Here is a 20798-nt window from a genome sequence, read left to right as displayed (position 1 = left end):
GCACCAGTCGTTTCCGACTCTTGGGTGACGTTGCTTTCACAACATTTTCACGGTAGACTTTTTACGGGGTAGTTTGCCTTTGCCTTCCCCAGTCATCTACACTTTCCCCCTAGCAAGCTGGGTACTCATTTGATCGACCTCGGAAGGATGGAAGGCTGAGTCAGCCTCGAGCCGGCTACCTGAAAACCCAGCTTCTGCTGGGGATTGAACTCAGGTCGTGACTCGTGAGCAGAGCTTTCGACTGCAGTACTGCAGCTTTACCACTCTGCGCCACGAGGCTCTTAAACTGATACAAAACCAAGGTCTATTTTTTTCAACAGCAGATATACCCTCCCATGCCTCCAGGGGGTTCTTTTACCAGTGCCCCTGGTTACCATTAACTGCACCAATAATGGAATTGTGGGAGTTTGATTCATAATGGAATTGTGGGAGTTTCCTGTGAGATAGGAGCAAAACAGAATTGCATTAAAGTTATATTTGCATCAGACCTTTCCATCATGGATTTCAGTCAGGGTTTTAGAAATTAGCCTGGTGTGGAAATCTACATTTTTTTGTTCGTTTTCGAAACCCTCTGCCTTGAATTAATATTGCTCCATGCCTCTTCTTGTGTAACAGACATATACCCTAGTTACTCACGTAACTAAAGAAAACCAACAACACACCATGTGTATTTAAAAAGGCCAACGAAGGGTTGGATGATCTACGCTGTTTGGTCTAACTGGAGGACAGCAGCTTGGTTCGATTCTTCATCCGATTGTTCTGTTTCCCTGCCGGCTGGCACATTTCTTTCTTCATAATACTCCCTTCTTCTCTGCATGGACGCCCATAGTCTTCGTCTTCTTCGACGATGGCGAGCTCAATGTTGTTATTGATCATGGCTGTTTCTTCTTCGCTCCTGGTTTCTTTTTCGAGGGAATCAGCAAAGGCCTTCCCTTCTTCGGCTGGAGAAGTGGGAGAGACCAGATCGGAGTGGACCTCGGTGAAGGAGGTCTCCTCGTCATTTGCCACCTGCTCACCGCTGGCTGCTTCTGCTGGTTTCTCTTGCATTTCTGCGGGAGCTTCTCCTTCGCGATTTTTCTTCACGTTGAATGTCAGGGGGGAGACTTTGAAAGACGAGCTTTTCGAGGTGGAGGACTTCTGATGGTTAGGGGTGAAGGACTTCTTAATCTTTTCCCTCCGTTCGGCAGAGACAATCTTGGTGCCAATCTTATTCATCTTCTTCTCGATGTTTTGGCGGGAAAACGCTTTCTTCAGGCTGTCCACCTTCTTGAGGCTCGACCTCTTGATTTTCTCAGCCCTCGATTCTTCCATTTTCTCATCCAGGCTGTCCTCCGCGCCGTCTTCCTCATGGGGTGCCTCATCCTCGGAGGACAGCTCCACGGTATGCATGGTCTCTTCCAAAGCCTTGTTCTCGTCAACTTGCTCTTCCTTCCCCTCGGTAATGCTGGGAACAGGTTCCTTCACAAACACGCTGGCAGGGATTTCGTTTTCTTCCTGCAAAGAAGGCGACATGTGTTTGTTCAGAGTTTGCAGGACACCAACTTGATAAACAACATGCAGCCCTGCCCAAACAACATCAATATTTTTCTTGGGGACAATGAGGTAAGGAAGTTAAACACTCGGTTGTTGCCTCAGTGCATTTAAACAGCGACAATTGCCGACTTCCTATGGAATTGTTCTGTTACGCAGGGAAAGACTAATGAGCTGTCAACAACAGTTACAGCAGGATTCATTCTGGGCCGCGTTCCTACCAGGGACGGGGCAGACAGACCATTGCCAACTTCTTAACCATGGTTACGCAACAGAGAGCAGGATGCAGGATCCCTTGGTCTTTCCTCCCACCCCTTCCCTTTCGGAATCCTGGTCACACCTGCCAAGTTTAGCGGTTAACGTCAGCAGAAAGGTTCAGGCGCTATTCAGACACTGCAAACAAATCAGAGTTTGTTCCTGAGGAGCGGGATTCTCCGGCTCACAATCCTCCCTCCTCATGAGAAGTAAAGGTTAGCGCTTTCCCTACTGGATCTAACGCCAGTTTGTTGTTACGTCCAAGCAGGGGTCGTACACAGGTGGTGTAGCATAACTCATTAGCATATGCCACCACCCCCCTCAGCCAAAAGCAACCCGATGCAAAAATGAGAGCCCCGGGTAAGCGAAGCCTGATTGGGCTGGCTAGAGATCCAGCCAGCCTAAGCAGGCCTCGCTCACCTAGGGCTCTCCCTGGGCCACCACCGTCCCAGTCAAAAGGCCAGCAAGCCACCCGCCACCCAAAATCACATACACAGTGGCGAAAGGGTGGCGTGGGCTTCTCCAGGGGTTAATGAGGGCTGCTGGGGGTGCGGCAAAGCTCCTGGTGGCTGGCTGGCTGCCCGGCTGCCCGCTCTCCTAATCCAGGGATTGTTGTGCAGCTGCACCTACTATTCACTGGATAAGGTAGGTGGGGAGAAGGAGGAGGAACCCTCAGAAAGGTTCAGTAGCTGTGCTCCTGTGAGCTCCTGCTGAATCTGAGGCCTGCGCCCAAGTGTTGGTATACAGATCACAAACTGAAGTTTCTTTCTTTTCCAGTAAAGTGGATTCTTAATCCGGGTTTAATCCTGGTTGGAAATCCCCGTCACTGAGAAAGAAGCGAGCCCCATTTGATACGATACTCTGGTTCAGATTTCGCATTGGAGTAATGTCAAAACAAGACGGCTGGAAGCACAGAAATCAACCCAAACACATTCCCATTGGTTCTTAAATAAACTTTTGTTGGTCTGAAAGATGCCCCTGGACTCAACACCTGGAAAGGAATGTGGAATTGCAAAAAATAGTTTTTGCCTGCAGAACAAGAAGTAGGAGGAACCGGAGAGAGAAACGAAGTGGTTACTTCTTTTAGGAGCTGGGGCTAAAGGACGGACGGGAGTAAACTACAAGTACAGTCAATACACGCCCCTCCCTGGATGCCCCAGGCTAGTCCTACTTTGTCAGGTCTTGGAAGCTAAGCCAGGATCAAGCCCGCTTAATACACAGATGGGAGACCACCAAGGAGGTCCAAGGTCACTATGCAGAGACAGGCAATGACAAACCGCATCAGAACGTCTCTTGCCTTGAAAACTCTAATGCAGGAGTGTCAAACATGCAGTTTGGGGGCCGAATCAGGCCCCCAGAGGGCTGCTATCAGGCTGCCAAGCAACTGGCTGTCATCTACTTCTCCCTATACCTTGCTTCCTCTTCTGCATAACAGCTTGCTTTGACACAGGGTATAGATGGCACTCTCTGTCCGGGGCAGTGATGCTCTGTATTCTGGGTGCTTGAGGGGGCACAGTGGGAGGACTTCTAGTGTCCTGGCCCCACTAGTGGACCTCCTGATGGCACCTGGGTTTTTTGGCCACTGTGTGACACACAGTGTTGGACTGGATGGGCCATTGGCCTGACCCAACATGGCTTCTCTTATGTGACACAGAGTGTTGGACTGGATGGGCCACTGGCCTGATCCAACATGGCTTCTCTTATGTGACACAGAGTGTTGGACTGGATGGGCCACTGGCCTGATCCAACATGGCTTCCCTTAGGTTCTTATGTGACACAGAGTGTTGGACTGGATGGGCCATTGGCCTGATCCAACATGGCTTCCCTTATGTTCTTATGTGACACAGAGTGTTGGACTGGATGGGCCACTGGCCTGATCCAACATGCCTTCTCTTATGTTCTTATGTGACACAGAGTGTTGGACTGGAAGGGCCATTGGCCTGATCCAATAGGGCTTCTCTTATGTTCTTATGTGACACAGAGTGTTGGACTGGATGGGCCATTGGCCTGATCCAGCATGGCTTCTCTTATGTTCTTATGTGACATAGAGTGTTGGACTGGATGGGCCATTGGCCTGATCCAACATTCCTTCTCTTACGTTCTTATGTGACACAGAGTGTTGGACTGGAAGGGCCATTGGCCTGATCCAGCATGGCTTCTCTTATGTTCTTATGTGACACAGAGTGTTGGACTGGATGGGCCATTGGCCTGATCCAACATGGCTTCCCTTATGTTCTTATGTGACACAGAGTGTTGGACTGGATGGGCCATTGGCCTGATCCAACATGTCTTCTCTTATGTTCTTATGTGACACAGAGTGTTGGACTGGAAGGGCCATTGGCCTGATCCAACATGGCTTCTCTTATGTCCTTATGTGACACAAAGTGTTGGACTGGATGGGCCACTGGCCTGATCCAACATGGCTTCTCTTCTGTTCTTATGTGACACAGAGTGTTGGACTGGATGGGCCATTGGCCTGATCCAACATGGCTTCTCTTATGTCCTTATGTGACACAAAGTGTTGGACTGGATGGGCCACTGGCCTGATCCAACATGGCTTCTCTTATGTTCTTATGTGACACAGAGTGTTGGACTGGATGGGCCATTGGCCTGATCCAACATGGCTTCTCTTCTGTTCTTATGTGACACAGAGTGTTGGACTGGATGGGCCATTAGCCTGATCCAACATGGCTTCTCTTATGTTCTTATGTGACACAGAGTGTTGGACTGGATGGGCCATTGGCCTGATCCAACATGCCTTCTCTTATGTTCTTATGTTCTCATCAGAATATGTGAACCCTCATCAGATGACAACTATGGGAAAATGTGTAGCTGTTCGACGAGGGACTGTGGTTGTGATAGAGCATCTGGTTGGGACGCAGAAGGTCCCAGGTTCAATCCCCGGCACCTTACATTTAAAAGGATCAGGTAGTAGGCAGGGCTTTTTTTGTAGCAGGAGCTCCTTTGTATATCAGGCCACCCCCCCCCCCCGTGATGTAGCCAATCCTCCAAGAGCTTCTGGTTGCCCCTCCCAAGCACCAAGAATACAGAGCATCTCTTGCCCCAGAAAGAGAATTCTATCAATACCCTGTGGCTAAAAGCCACTGATGGACCTCTGCTCCAGATGTTGGTCCAATCCGCTTTTGAGGGCTCACACAGTACCCCAAAGCACCTCTAGGATACCATGTAGGGAGGTAATAGATAATATTGGTGGAGACTAGATAATGAAACACAAGCTATAGTTGAACTGGCACTTCACCCTTCACCGATTTTAGTAAATATTTGCCCAGATGGTATTTGCTTATGGACTTTGTTAGCATCTTTAAAAAGCACAGTCCAAATAAACAATGGAGGAATTCAGCCCGCCCTAACCCCACGTTCCTTAGAACATGATATCCTTGGTTTGGGTATAAAGGATTACGAGAGGGGAGAACGAATGAGGGACTGAAGTTGTCTAAAACCAGAGGTCGTGGCTGTAGGAACGGTTTGGCTACACGAGAGACCCGGAGACCGAGCCCTGTGAGGAAAGGCTGAGGGACTGGGGACACGATGGCTCCCTTGAAATCTTTGAAGTGTTGTCACTTAGAGGAGGGCAAGGAGCTGTTCCTTTTGGCAGCAGAAGAGAGGGAAGGTACTGGCTGCATATTAGGAAAAACTTTTTGACTACAAGACTTGTTCAGCAGCGGAATCAGCTACCAAGAGAGAAGATACTGGAAGAAGATATTGGATTTATATACTGCCCTACACTCCAAATCTCAGAGCAGCTTACAATCTTCTTTACCTTCCTCCCCACCGTCAACAGACACCCTGCGAGGTGGGTGGGGCTGAGAGGGCTCTCACAGCAGCCACCCTTTCAAGGACAGCTCTGCCAGAGCTATGGCTGACCCAAGACCATTTCAGCAGCTGCAAGTGGAGGAGTGGGGAATCAAACCTGGTTCTCCCAGATAAGAAGAATTGCAGATTTATACCCCACCCTTCTCTCTGAATCAGAGAGGCTCACAATCTCCTTTCTCTTTTTCCCCCACAACAGACACCCTGTGAAGTGGGTGGGGCTGAGAGAGCTCTCCCAGCAGCTGCCCTTTCAAGGACAGCTCTGCCAGAGCTATGGCTGACCCAAGACCATTTCTGCAGCTGCAAGTGGAGGAGTGGGAATCAAACCTGGTTCTCCCAGATAAGAAGAATTGCAGATTTATACCCCGCCCTTCTCTCTGAATCAGAGACTCAGAGAGGCTCACAATCTCCTTTCTCTTCTTCCCCCACAACAGACACCCTGTGAAGTGGGTGGGGCTGAGAGAGCTCTCCCAGCAGCTACCCTTTCAAGAACAGCTCTGCCAGAGCTATGGCTGACCCAAGGCCACGCTAGCAGGTGCAAGTGGAGGAGTGGGGAATCAAACCCAGTTCTCCCAGATAAGAGTCCGCACACTTAACCACTACACCAAACTGGGAGGTGGGGAGACCCCCTCACTGGCAGTCTTAAAGTGGCTGCTGGACAAACACTTGTGAGGGATGCTCTAGGCCAGGGGTGTCGAACTCATTTGTTATGAGGGCCGGATCTGACATAAAAGAGACCTTGTTGGGTCAGGCCATGTTGGGCCGGGCCATGTGTGTACCTATTTAACATTAGATGGCAGAGATATAAACTTTATATCAAACTGGGTTCGATTCCCCACTCCTCCACTTGCAGCTGCTGGAACGGCCTTGGTCAGCCATAGCTCTGGCAGGAGTTATCCTTAAAAGGGCAGCTTCTGGGAGAGCTCTCTCAGCCCCACTCACCTCACAGGGTGTCTGTTGTGGAGGGGGGGAGAAGAGATAGGAGATTGTAAGCCCCTCTGTCTTTGCAAGGGCAGCTGCTGGGAGAGCCCTCTCAGCCCCACCCACCTCACAGGGTGTCTGTTGTGGGGGAAGAAGATATAGGAGATTGTAAGCCGCTCTGTCTCTGATTCAGAGAGAAGGGCGGGGTATAAATCTTCAGTCGTCGTCTTCTTCATTGCTTGCCTTCATATCACGACCCCGGTATTCCTAATACTAGCCTGGGCCAACCCAATTTAACTTCCAAGATCTGACAAGCTCGGGCTAGCCTGATAACGCATGACATAGCCCAGCTAAATAGTCTTTATCTCTTGGACTCCACTACTCTGACCCTGTGGCTGACAATGCATGCATTGGACAACCTGTGAAAAGCTTTTGGCCTAGAGGGCTGTGCCACTACGAAACAAACAAACTGAAAAACAAATATCCCCTGCGTTTGCTGTCCGCTCAAAGAAATGCATAAACGCACAAACCTAAAAAGAGAGCGGTGTCAAGGAGGCCGTCCTCGCCCTATGTTGGTTTCATTCTGAATCGGTTCCCAGAGCGACTGCAAAACCTACATCGGCGAGAAAGTATGCTGTAGCGAACACAGAAGGATGGCTTTGGGGCAGTCTTGGGAGATCCAATTTCAAATCTCATTGGGTGGACTTGAGGAAGTGGCTCTCTCTCTGCCTAACCCGCCTCATAGGGGTTTTGCGAGGATGAAACAGAGACCAGTTTCTCACTCGCCTTACGCCGCTCTCAGTATCCTCTTCTCCGCGGGGCCCCGTTGGATTTCACACTCTCTGCCCCGGGGGCTGCAACTCGTTCCACCTCTTTCGCGCAGCAAGCAGGAACTTCTAAAAACTGGTTTCTGTTTGCAGCGCTAAAAAGGCAAAGCGAGTTGCAACTCCGGGGCGGACAGTGTGAAATCTGACGGAGGCCCCACAGAGGAGAGGAGCATGAGGGCGGCGTAAAGCGAGTGGGAAATTGGTCAGAGAAGCACAAAACTACCTATACTGGCCTGAGTTCCTTCAAGAAATGGCGGCACATAAAAAAAAAGAAAAAGGCAGCTCTCCAAACTTTCTCTTGTCCAAACAGCATAATTACGTTGTGGGGGAAAAACATGAGCGTGTGTTGTGTATGGAAATACCTGCAGATAAGTACAGTTCAGGGGTGTCAAGCATGCATCCCATGGGCCAAATAGGGCCCCTGGAGGGCTCCTATCAGGCCCCTGAGCTACTGGCTGTCGTCTGCTTCCTTCTCCCTCTCTCTTGCTTTCTTCTGCATCACAACTTGCTTTGCCAGGCTTGCTCAATCGCACAGGAGCTACAGAGCAAAACCTCTGTTTTCTCCACTGGCTGAGGCTCCTTCCTTGAGGAGAAGAGGGGGAGGGAGAGCTTGCTTTGCCAGGCTCTCTCAATCGCACAGCAGAGCTACTGAGCCAAGCCTCTCTTCCTTCTACTGGCTGAGGCTCCTTCCCCTCCCAGTCCTCCAGGGAAGGAAGGAAAGAGCCAGAGCTTCCTTTGCCCAGTTCCCTGGATCCCATGGGAGAAATGCAAAGAAAGCATCTTTAAGACCAATGAGTGCTAACATTTTAAGCATATTTTAATTTTATATATATATATGTGTGTGTGTGTGTTTTTATAAAATTGATATCACTGCTACCTCATCTTAAATAGGTACACAAATGGCCTGGCCCAACAAGGTCTCATTTATGTCAGATCCGGCCCTCATAACAAATGAGTTCGACACCTCTGGCAGTTCATTGGCTCTGAATTCTGACCAAATCTGGAAATACTAGTGATCTGTTATATCGGGTCACTTTGGTTTCCTCACGTGAGAATTTTACAGAGAGAATCCTACAGTATCCACACACACACACAAACACACACACACACACCTGGCCCAGTTCCTTCAGTGCTTTCTTGATTCTGGAAGCCATTCCGAAATATTCCCTGATAAGGAAGAAAACAACCTGTTCTACCTCCTCCAAAATACGTTACATGGGGTGTGAGAGGGGATGGAGAAACACTCTGAGCAAATTTATCATGCAAGTTGTTCTAGGCAAGGGACAATCTGGCCCTTGATATCTTCGAGGAAGATAACTTTCCTGGCTGCTGGAAAGTACAAAAAATAAACGGAATGAATGTTTTCCCCACAACTAAAACATTTAACGTGGGTCTTGGATGCATGTGGGAAAACTATTGTGGAGTCTCGGTTAAGAACATAAGAGAAGTCATGTTGGATGAGGCCAATGGCCCCTCCAGTCCAACACTCTGTGTCACATAAGAACAGAAGAGAAGCCCTGTTGGATCAGGCCAATGGCCCATCCAGTCCAACACTCTGTGTCACATAAGAACATAAGAGAAGCCATGTTGGATCAGGCCAATGGCTCATCCAGTCCAACACTCTGTGTCACATAAGACAAGCCATGTTGGATCAGGCCAATGGCCCATCCCGTCCAACACTCTGTGTCACGTAAGAACATAAGAGAAACCATGGTGAATCAGGCCAAGGGCCCATCCAGTCCAACACTCTGTGTCACACAAGAGAAACCTTGTTAGATCAGGCCAATGGCCCATCCAGTCCAACACTCTGTGTCACGTAAGAATATAAGAGAAACAATGTTGGATCAGGCCAATGGCCCCTCCAGTCCAACACTCTGTGTCACATAAGAGAAGCCCTGTTAGATCAGGCCAATGGCCCATCCAGTCCAACACTCTGTGTCACATAAGAATATAAGAGAAACCTTGTTAGATCAGGCCAATGGCCCATCCAGTCCAACACTCTGTGTCACGTAAGAATATAAGAGAAGCCATGTTGGATTAGGCCAATGGCCCATCCAGTCCAACACTCTGTGTCACGTAAGAATATAAGAGAAACAATGTTGGATCAGGCCAATGGCCCCTCCAGTCCAACACTCTGTGTCACATAAGAGAAGCCCTGTTAGATCAGGCCAATGGCCCATCCAGTCCAACACTCTGTGTCACATAAGAACATAAGAGAAGCCATGTTGGATCAGGCCAATGGCTCATCCAGTCCAACACTCTGTGTCACATAAGACAAGCCATGTTGGATCAGGCCAATGGCCCATCCCGTCCAACACTCTGTGTCACGTAAGAACATAAGAGAAACCATGGTGAATCAGGCCAAGGGCCCATCCAGTCCAACACTCTGTGTCACACAAGAGAAACCTTGTTAGATCAGGCCAATGGCCCATCCAGTCCAACACTCTGTGTCACGTAAGAATATAAGAGAAACCATGTTGGATCAGGCCAATGGCCCCTCCAGTCCAACACTCTGTGTCACATAAGAGAAGCCCTGTTAGATCAGGCCAATGGCCCATCCAGTCCAACACTCTGTGTCACATAAGAATATAAGAGAAACCTTGTTAGATCAGGCCAATGGCCCATCCAGTCCAACACTCTGTGTCACATAAGAGAAGCCCTGTTAGATCAGGCCAATGGCCCCTCCAGTCCAACACTCTGTGTCACATAAGAGAAGCCCTGTTAGATCAGGCCAATGGCCCATCCAGTCCAACACTCTGTGTCACATAAGAATATAAGAGAAACCATGTTGGATGAGGCCAATGGCCCTTCCAGTCCAACACTCTGTGTCACATAAGAGAAGCCATGTTGGATCAGGCCAATGGCCCATCCGGTCCAACACTGTGTCACGTAAGAACATAAGAGAAACCATGGTGAATCAGGCCAAGGGCCCATCCAGTCCAACACTCTGTGTCACACAAGAGAAACCTTGTTAGATCAGGCCAATGGAGCATCCAGTCCAACACTCTGTGTCACGTAAGAATATAAGAGAAACCATGGTGAATCAGGCCAATGGCCCATCCAGTCCAACACTCTGTGTCACATAAGAAGCCATGTTGGATCAGGCCAATGGCCCATCCAGTCCAACACTCTGTGTCACATAAGAACATAAGAGAAGCCCTGTTGGATCAGGCCAATGGCCCATCCAGTCTAACACTCTGTGTTACACAGCGGCCAAAAACCCTGGTGCCATCAAGAGGTGATTGTTTTGTTTGTATTTTTTCCCCTTGATGCCGTATTGCTTCTTTAAATATACTGTTCGCTTCAACAACAAAATTGTTTTGTGGCACCTGCAAGACAAACCAATGTTTCGTAAGCCACAGTCTGCTTCAATTCGCGTTACCACCTCCAACTTGGGGAAATTCCTGGGGACTTCTGGGAAGGCTAGAGTCCTCAGCATGGTATAACGCTGTAGAGTTTGCCCTCCAAAGCACCCGTTCTCCCTTTACAAACCAAAGAAGACAGAAATCTTCTTTGGTTTGCAAAGGGTATCTTCGTGGGTTTGTGCTGGGAGGTTCAGTCAAAGATGTGCACTGGGTTTCCATAGAGAATTCCATGCTTGGCAAAGCCTTGCGTGAAACGGCATCGAGCGCGTTCCTGTCGCGTCTTATCACCTTGCTGCATTCCATCCAGATATTGGCTAACAGAGAACTGAAACGTTGGACTCTGTTTCCACAATGTTGCACACGACTTCCCGACTCCAATCGCAAGGATCAGACTGTCGGATATCAATAGAGGAATGGTTGTTTCGGGAATAGTTTTTCTTTGCACTTTGTGATATACTGTATTTTCTATGACTAATTTGCGATATAAATAATTGAATTTCTAAGGGTTTGAGGTTGATTTAACGTGAATGCCAGGATGGCTTTCTCCTCCTGCTCTACTTTTTCACATTACTCTGTTTGGTTGCTTAATCCCCAGGATCCCCCCCCCCACCCCCGGTTTGGAGGCCCTTCCCCCGCTTCAGGGTCATTAGAAAGTGTGGGTGGGAAATGTCTGCTGGGCCCTCCATTGTTCCCTATGGAGACTAATTCTCATAGGGTGTAAAAGAGAATTGATCTGTTGGTATCTGGAGCTTTGGGGGGGGACTGTTTTTTGAGTAGAGGCACCACATTTGCAACATAGCATTCAATGCCTCTCCTCAAAAGACCCTCCAAGTTTCAAAAAGCCCCCAAAATGTGGTGCCCCCATCCGTCATTATTTCCAATGGAAGGAAGGCATTTAAAAGGTGTGCAGTCCCTTTTAATGTAATGTCCAGAACTCCCTTTGGAAGTTCAAGTATGCTTATCACAACCTTACTCCTGTATACCCTCAATGTCTCCTGGCTTCATCCCCAAAGTCTCCTGGCTCCACCCCCAAAGTCCCTAGATATTTCCACCCCCAAAGTCCCTAGGCACTTTAATTTAATTTATATTTGATAAAATTTTAATTGTTAAGTAATTTAATCTGAACTGTATCTAACTATTATAATTGTTTTAATGTATTGATGGATTTTAGTGTAATCATGGTGTAAACCATGTCATGGAGCCGCCCTGAGCCCGCTTCGGCGGGGGGGGGGGGGGCGGGATATAAGAATAAATTTATTATTATTATTATTATATTTCTTGAATGGGTCCTGACAACCCTATCCAGAGATCAGTCCTAATTCCAGGAGACCTCCAGTTCCCACCTGGAGGCTGGCAACCCTAGCTCCAAGAGACATGTGAAGTACTACCCTCGGTTGGCGGAAGTAGAAACAAATAGAAGGATCACAGGGAAAGGCAGATGACAAAGGAAAGTGTAACTTTGAGAACTTATCTGAGTTGGTAAAAAGGTAAAGGCAGTCCCCTGTGCAACCACCAGTCGTTTCCGACTCTGGGGTGACGTTGCTTTCACAATGTTTTCACAGCGGACTTTTTACGGGGTGGTTTGCCATTGCCTTCCCCAGTCTTCTACACTTTCCCCCCAGCAAGCTGGGTCCTCATTTGACCGGCCTCGGAAGGATGGAAGGCTGAGTCAACCTGAAGCTGGCTACCTGAACCTAGCTTCCACCGGGATCGAATTCAGGTCATGAGCAGAGCTTAGGACTGCAGTACTGCAGCTTTACCACTCTGCACCACGAGGCTCTTAAAGGTAGTCCCCTGTGCAAGCACCAGTCATTTTCAAATCTGGGGTGACGTTGCTGTCACGTTTTCACGGCAGGCTTTTTACAGGGTGATTTGCCCAGGCTTTTTATGGGGTGGTTTCCCCAGTCATCTACGCTTTCCCCCCAGCAAGCTGGGTCCTCATTTGACCGGCCTCGGAAGGATGGAAGGCTGAGTCAACCTGAAGCTGGCTACCTGAACCTAGCTTCCACCGGGATCGAATTCAGGTCATGAGCAGAGCTTAGGACTGCAGTACTGCAGCTTTACCACTCTGCACCACGAGGCTCTTAAAGGTAGTCCCCTGTGCAAGCACCAGTCATTTTCAAATCTGGGGTGACGTTGCTGTCACGTTTTCACGGCAGGCTTTTTACAGGGTGATTTGCCCAGGCTTTTTATGGGGTGGTTTCCCCAGTCATCTACGCTTTCCCCCCAGCAAGCTGGGTGCTCATTTGACCAACCTCGGAAGGATGGAAGGCTGAGTCAACCTGGAGCCGGCTACCTGAACCAGCTTCCGCTGGGATCGAACTCAGGTCGTGGGCTCTGACTGCAGTACTGCAGCTTTAGCACTCTGCGCCATGGGGCTCAAGTGGACAGCAAATCCTCAGAGAAATAACTAACCTTTTTTTGCACATCAAGAACGCGCTGACTAATGCATACACGAGCCCTGAAACCCTCCACTTGATTGCCAAAGTACTGGAATATCTATATTTATGCCTCACTTTTCTTGTCACCCAGTTCGATGTTGTGTTTAAGTGTGCAGACTCTTATCTGGGAGAACTGGGTTTGATTCCCCATTCCTCTTGCACCTGCTGGAGTGACCTCGGGTGCATCACAACTCTCTCAGAGCTGTTCGACGCAAGAGCAATTCTCTCAGAGCTCTCTCAGCCCCGCCTACCTCACAGGGTGTCTGCTGTGTAGAGAGGAAGGGAAGGAGATTGGAAGCCCCTCCGAGCAAAGGATGGGGTATAAATCCATTCTCTCCTCCTCGGGGACCCAAAAGGTCTCTACGCCTACACTTAGTCATCACAACAACAACCCTGTGAGGTAGGATAGGCTGAGGCAGGGCACACACGAACACACATGCAGCTGCCTTATCCTGAATCAGACCGTCAGTTTCTGTATTGTCAACTCGGACTGGCAGCTGCTCTCCAGGGTCTCAGGGAGAGAAAGGTCTTTCCCATCACCTCCTGCCAGGTCCTTTAACTGGAGCTGCTGGGGATTGAACCTGGGACCTTCTGCATTCAAAGCAGGTTCTCTACCCCTGAGCCACAAGCCATCCCCTAGTACACGAACCTGCCTTTTACTGGGTCCATCAAAATCAGTCTCCAGAATCTCAGGCAGAGAGGTCTTTCTGATCACCTCCTGTAAGATCCTTCAATTGGAGATGCTGGGGATTGAACCTGGGACCTGCGTGCTGAGCAGAGGCTCTTCTGCTGAGCCACACTGCCACAGGAGGTGGTGGCGGCTACAAGCATACAGACAGCTTCAAGAGGGGATTGGATAAGCATATGGAGCAGAGGTCCATCAGTGGCTATGAGCCACAGCGTATTGTTGGAACTCGCCGTCTGGGGCAGTGATGCTCTGTGTTCATGTGCTGGGGGGGGGCACAGTGGGAGGGCTTCTAGCCCCACTGGTGGACCTCCTGATGGCACCTGGGTTTTTTGGCCATTGTGTGACACAGTGTGTTGGACTAGATAGGCCAATGGCCTGATCCAATATGGCTTCTCTTATATTCTTATGTCTGGGGCAGTGATGTTCTGTATTCTTGGTGTTTGGGGGCAGGGCAGGGCAACAGTGGGAGGGCTTCTAGTGTCCTGCCCCCTCTGATGGAGCTCCTGATGGCACCTGGGTTTTTTGGCCACTGTGTGACAGAGTGTTGGACTAGATGGGCCACTGGCCTGATCCAACATGGCTTCTCTTATGTTCTTATGTCTGGCCCATTGACTCCCTGTGCCATCAAGCACCATCAGGAGGTCCACCAGTGGGGCTAGAAGCCCTGCAGGCTTCTGTTGATGGAGTCGGGATTCAACCCCTGGTCTCAGATCCCAGTCTGACACTCTCAACCCCTACATCACATTGGCTCTCAAGGCTGTAGGCAGAGGGAAGGGGTGGGTGGGAACAAAATAACAACCCCAAAAAGCACAGCCTGGTTGCTGAGAGCCACTTCAGTGTAGCGGTTAGGTGCGCGGACTCATATCTGGGAGGACCGAGTTTGATTCCCCACTCCTCTACTTGCACCTGCTGAAATGGCCTTGGGTCAGCCATAGCTCTTGCAAGAGTTGTCCTTGAAAGGACAGCTTCTGTCAGAGCTCTCTCAGCCCCACCCACCTCATAGAGTGTTTCTTGCGGGGGAGGAAGATAAAGGCGATTGTAAGCCACTCTGAGACTTTGAGATTAAGAGCGGAGGATGGGATATAAATCCAATATCTTCTTCTCCAAACATCTGACATTTGTGTCTTGCTGCTCTCAAAAACCAGACGTTTATTCTGCATGGCTCTTACATGAAGAAGAAGATGACGACATTGGATTTATATTCCACCCTCCACTCAAGAGTCTCAGAGCGGCTCACAATCTCCTTTATCTTCCTCCCCCCCAACAGACACCCTGTGAGGTGGGTGGTGCTGAGAGAGCTCTGACAGAAGCTGCCCTTTCAAGGACAACTCTGCCAGAGCTATGGCTGACCCAAGGCCATTCCAGCAGGTGCAAGTGGAGGAGTGGGGAATTAAACCTGGTTCTCCCAGATAAGAGTCTGCACACTTAACCATTATACCAAACTGGCTCTCTCTGGCCACCCCCCCATCCCAGATGTAGACTCCCTGGCAGGAGGCAAAGATGTGGAAGGGGCCGAAACGTTGGCCGGGATTCGAAGGCGTAAAAATGAGGCTCACGCCGAAGCAACAGAAGTGAAAAATAAAGCCACAGATGGAACATATAAACCGTATGCCAATGTGAAGGGAAGCAAAGTCGGTGGAAGGAATGCGTCATAAGAAAAAGCAATTCTGGAACAAGGTTGAGGGGATAACATCAGCAAAAGGAGGGGAAAAAACCCCAGAAAGACTATCTTTTGAAGGACGAGGAGAAGGTAGAGGGTCAACTAAAGCCCTCCTTTGGCAGATTTCTTACACAACTTTGTGTTGGGAAAAACTCAAGAGTTTCTAAACGGCGGGTTCCAAAAGTTAGCAATGCTCTCAGTTGGACGCTGGCCTGGCTTTGCTTCTGAGAAAAATCTAGCAAGCTCAACAAGGTTCTGTTTGGTTGCTTTGTTTTCTCCCGTTGCCGTTTGCAGTATCTGCCAGTTCCTGGATGCTTATTGTCCCCGTGATGTACTCACTTTATCGTTTCGAACCAGATAAAGTTCTTGAGATGAACTTCCCACTGCGAGGGAAGGGAGGGAGGGAAAAGAATCGTTAGAGACAGACTAGGGAAGGGGGGGGGGGGTGCCGAATGCAGAGCATTGCAATCGTCTCGGATTTTCTCCCAGTGGGAAACCAACTGCAATACGCTCAAGATATAATGTAGCCTTTTAGTCACTGGAACACAGAGCACCATCCCTTTGCCAAAATGTTTTCTTGGAGGAAAGGTTACTGGCGGAGAAGTCGACGAAAGGGCTGCAAACGTCAATTTCTCATTTGGTTGAGGGACTTTCAGTTTTTATGCTGTATCTTGGGAACTTAAACGAAGGAGGAAAGGCGGAGTGGCATACCTCATCTCATCAGATCTTGGAAGCTCAAAAGGGGGGCCACCAAGGAAGTCTCTGCAGAGAAAGACAGTGGCCAACCATCTCTGCTTGTCACTGACCTTGAAAGCCCCTTGCTGGGATACCACCAAGGACGGCTCTGCAGAGGAAGGCAATGGGCAACCAGCTCTGCTTCTCACTTGCCTTGAAAGCCCCTTGCTGGGAGACCACCAAGGAAGGCTCTGCAGAGGAAGGCAATGGCCAACCACCTCTGCTTCTCACTGGCCTTGAAAGCCCCTGGATGGGAGAACACCAAGGAAGGCTCTGCAGAGAAAGACAGTGGCCAACCACCTCTGCTTCTCACTTGACTTGAAAGCCCCTTGCTGGGAGACCACCCAAGAAGGCTCTGCAGAGGAAGGCAATGACCAACCACCTCTATTTCTCACTTGCCTTGAAAGCCCCTCACGGGGGGGTGGCCTTAAATTGGTTGTGACTTCACGGCACTTTACACAAGAACGCAACCTCACAAAAAACTGTCAGCTGGGATGGATCCTGTAAGTCAGGAGTGTCAAACGCTTTTGTTATGAGGGCCGGATCTGACCCAAATGAGACCTTGTCGGGCCGGGCTATATCAGGCTGGACCAGGTGTGTACCTATTTAGGATTGGGTAGCAGAGGTATAAACTTTTTAAAGGACACAGACAAACATGACTAAAACAAAATGTAACATGCTTTAAATGTTAGCACTTGTTGCTTTTAAAAGTGCTTTCTTTGTGTTTCTCCCCTGGAATCCAGGGAACTGGGCAAAGGAAACTCTGGCTCTTTCCTTCCTTCCCCAGGAGGGGGAGGAGCCTCAGCCAGTGGAGAAAATCAAGGTTTTGCTCTGTAGCTCCTGTGCTATTGAGCAAGCCTTGCAAAGCAAGCTGTGATGCAGAAGGAAGCAAGAGAGAGGGAGAGGGGAGCAGACAAGAGCCAGTTGCTCAGGGGTCTGATAGGAGCTTTCAGGGACAACTCCTACGAGAGCTATGGCTGACCGAAGGCCATTTCAGCAGCTGCAAGTGGAGGAGTGGGGAATCAAACCCCGTTCTCCCAGAGAAGAGTCTGCGCACTTAACCACCACACCAAACTGGCTCTCCCCACACAAACTGGACTGCTTGAGAAGCAGCAACCTGGTAATACAGGAGGACAATTAAAACATGATCCTGCCTAGAATGCTAATGTAAAAACTGTTCCACCTGGAAAGCCAAAGTTGAGGAAGAAACAAGAATGCACCGAAGTGGATTTAACCACGTTTCACCTGGGAGGAAACCCTTCTGGTTTCAGTTGCAATTACTAGCAACATAACTGTGCCTTTCAATTCCGGCATTAATTTTTCTTTTAAATGTTGACTTAAAAAAACACAGGGCATCCATTACCTTTACGGAGACTGCAATCAAAGCTATTCTTCAATCACATTTCCTTTGGCAAAGTTAAAGTGTAGGGATCGCTGTTCCAATTAGGATACATTCAGTGCCGTTTTTTTTACAAATTACACTTTAAGCTTGCGAAATGTCTTGATGAGAAAAAAAAGTGTATGTAGCAACAAACTGAGAGGAGAGCAATGGAAAAATGTTTTCATCTTCAGCTTGGGGTGTTTAGTCTTTGAATACTTTCCCCCACTTTACAAAAAAAAAAGAAAAGACAGCCACAGTGGTACTTTAATCTCCAAGAGATTATTTTCATGTTCAGCCCTTTGTGCATAGTGCGTTCCTTTTGCAAGGCAGCAGGGTTGCCAATCTCCAGGTGATGGATGGAGATCTCCTGGTAACACAATCGGTCTCCAGGTTACAGAGAAGAAGAAGACTGAAGATTTATACCCCGCCTTTCTCTCTGAATCAGAGATTCAGAGCGGCATACAATCTCCTATATCTTCTCCCCCCACAACAGACACCCTGTGAGGTGGGTGGGGCTGAGAGAGCTCTCACAGCAGCTGCCCTTTCAAGGACAGAGACTCAGAGTGGCTTACAATCTCCTATATCTTCTCCCCCCACAACAGACACCCTGTGAAGTGGGTGGGGCTGAGAGAGCTCTCGCAGAAGCTGCCCTTTCAAGGACAACTCCTACGAGAGCTCTGGCTGACCCAAGGCCATTCCAGCAGCTGCAAGTGGAGGAGTGGGGAATCAAACCTGGTCCTCTGAGATAAGAATCCACGCACTTCACCACTACACCAAACTGGCTCTCTTGGAGTTCAGTTTGCTACTGACTCCGCCCCCAATGTCTCCTGACTCCACCCCCAAAGTCCCCAGATATTTCTTGAATTGGACTTGGCAACCCTAACAACAACACCATTCACTACATATATACCCTGCTTTTCTCCCACATGGGGATCCCAAGGCAGCTTATGTCCCTCTCTTCTCCATTTTATCTCCCCACCAACCCTGAGAAGTAGGTCAGGTGACTGGGCTCCGGTCACTGGCAGGTTTCCACAGCAGAGAGGGGACCCAGATCTTTCCGCAGCCTGAAAGTCGGCTTCTTATAACAGACACAGGGGTGGGCAAAATCCTTTGATTATTCATACTGAATATTCAGTGTTCTGTTCTATTTGTACACCGTTTTGTGAAAGTTACATTGTTTCCGGTGATTCCCTTTTATTATCGCCTGGAGAAAATGGTGGCTTGGAAGGGTGGAGTCTATGGCATTCTACCCTGCTGAGGCCCAGGGCTTTTTTTGTAGCAGGAACTCTTTTGCATATTAGGCCACACCCTCATGATGTAGCCAATCCTCCAAGAGCTTACAGTAGGCCCTGTAGTAAGAGCCCTGTAAGCTCTTGGAGGACTGGCTACGTCAGGGATGTGTGGCCTAATATGCAAAGGAGCTCCTGCTACAAAAATAGCCCTGTTGAGGTCCTTCCCCTACCCAAACCCCACCTTCTCCCGGATCCACCCCCAAAGTCTCCAGGTATTTTCCAACATAAACCTGGCAGCTCTACACCCGTCCATCACTGATTTCAGCGCACGACAGCATTTTGTCTGCCCCAAGAAAGGGGGGGGGGGGAGAATGCATCCAGACTATTAAAAACTTCTGATATTCCATTGCCCTCCTCGCGCTCTCATTTTGAGATCAAATATTTACCAACCGCCACGTCCGGAACAGGTTTTAATTTCAATTCACTTGACCGGCTCTAATTTAACGAGAGTTTTCTGTTCCCCGCCTGTTATTAAAAGAGCTCATTGTGTTTTTTTTTTAATAAGGGGGAAACACACAACTACCCCGACTGTATTCCTTTCTGCTTTGGACGGCAACGTGAGTTGGTTCATTTGCTGAGTCTCGGTGCGCAGCCGGAAGAGCTGAAGCCTGTTCTGAACCCGCGTGTATGTGTGTGGGGGGAACACGGAGGTCAGATGGTTCCAACCCAGCAGAAAGGGAAGAACGCCAAGCCTTAATCAGGCTTTGCAAACAGCCCTTTCAGTGTTTCGTTAGGCCTCTGCGCCGCCCGCGTTTGCAACAGCTCTGAGTCCCGTGGCCATCTTGGAAAGAAAACAGAAAAGAGCCAAAGGGAAAAAAGGATCCAGGGAATCTAGATGAGATAGCAACAGAGGCCTTTAGAGCGGGGGTGTCGAACACGTTTGTTATGAGGGTCGGATCTGGCATAAATGAGACCTTGTTGGACCAGGCCATGTCAGTCTGGGTGGGCTGAGTCATGTCAGACCGGGAATAACAACAACAACAAATAATAAAGGCAGAGTGTTGGACTGGATGGCCCACTGGCCTGATCCAACATGGCTTTTCTTATGTTCTTATGTCTGAAGAAGAAGATGATAGTGGATTTATATCCCGCCCTCCACTCCGAAGAGTCTCAGAGAGGCTCACAATCTCCTTTACCTTCCTCCCCCACAACAGACACCCTGTGAGGTAGATGAAGATACTGGATTTATATCCCACCCTCCACACCGAAGAGTCTCAGAGAGGCTCACAATCTCCTCTCCCTTCCTCCTCCACAACAGACACTCTGTGAGGTGGGTGGGGCTGGAGAGGGCTCTCACAGCAGCTGCCCTTTCAAGGACAACCTCTGCCAGAGCAATGGCTGACCCAAGGCCATTCCAGCAGGTGCAAGTAGAGGAGTGGGGAATCAAACCCGGTTCTCCCAGATAAGAGTCTGCACACTTAACCACTACACCGAACTGGCTCTACGACAACAACAAGGGTTGCAACTGTCTGGAGCAGTGATGCTCTGTATTCCTGGTGCTTGGGGGGCAACAGTGGGAGGGGTTCCAGAGTTTTGGCCCCACTGGTAGACCTCCTAATGGCACCTGGGTTTTGGCCACTGTATGACACAGGGTTGGGCTGGATGGGCTATTGGCCTGATCCAACATGGCTTCTCTTATTCAGGGGTGTCAAACTCATTTGTTATGAGGGCCAGATCTGACATAAATGAGACCTTGTTGGGCCGAGCCATGTTGAGCCAGGCCATGTGTGTACCTATTTAAGATTAGGTAGCAGAGATACAATTTTTATAAAGAACACACAAATATACTGTATATTTTATAAAAATTAAAACATGCGTAAAATCTTAGTACTCATTGGTCTTAAAGATGCTTTCATTGTATTTCTCCCATGG

General features: G+C 49.1%; 1 protein-coding gene across 1 annotated transcript in view; it reads right to left on the bottom strand.

Moving 5' to 3' along the window:
* Window positions 1-460: 460 nt before the first annotated feature.
* The window catches only part of LOC132585352 (caveolae-associated protein 2-like), a 45079-nt gene continuing 24741 nt past the window's right edge, over window positions 461-20798 (bottom strand). The window contains 2 exon segments of the mRNA XM_060257211.1: window positions 461-822; window positions 825-1494. Coding sequence (XP_060113194.1) covers window positions 701-822; window positions 825-1494 — 792 coding nt within the window. The 3' untranslated portion in view covers window positions 461-700.

This window comes from Heteronotia binoei, chromosome 16 (genome assembly GCF_032191835.1).
Source record: "Heteronotia binoei isolate CCM8104 ecotype False Entrance Well chromosome 16, APGP_CSIRO_Hbin_v1, whole genome shotgun sequence".
NCBI lineage: Eukaryota > Metazoa > Chordata > Lepidosauria > Squamata > Gekkonidae > Heteronotia > Heteronotia binoei.
The sequence above is the reverse complement of the archived record's forward strand: the minus strand, read 5'-3'. Positions and strand labels throughout refer to the sequence as shown.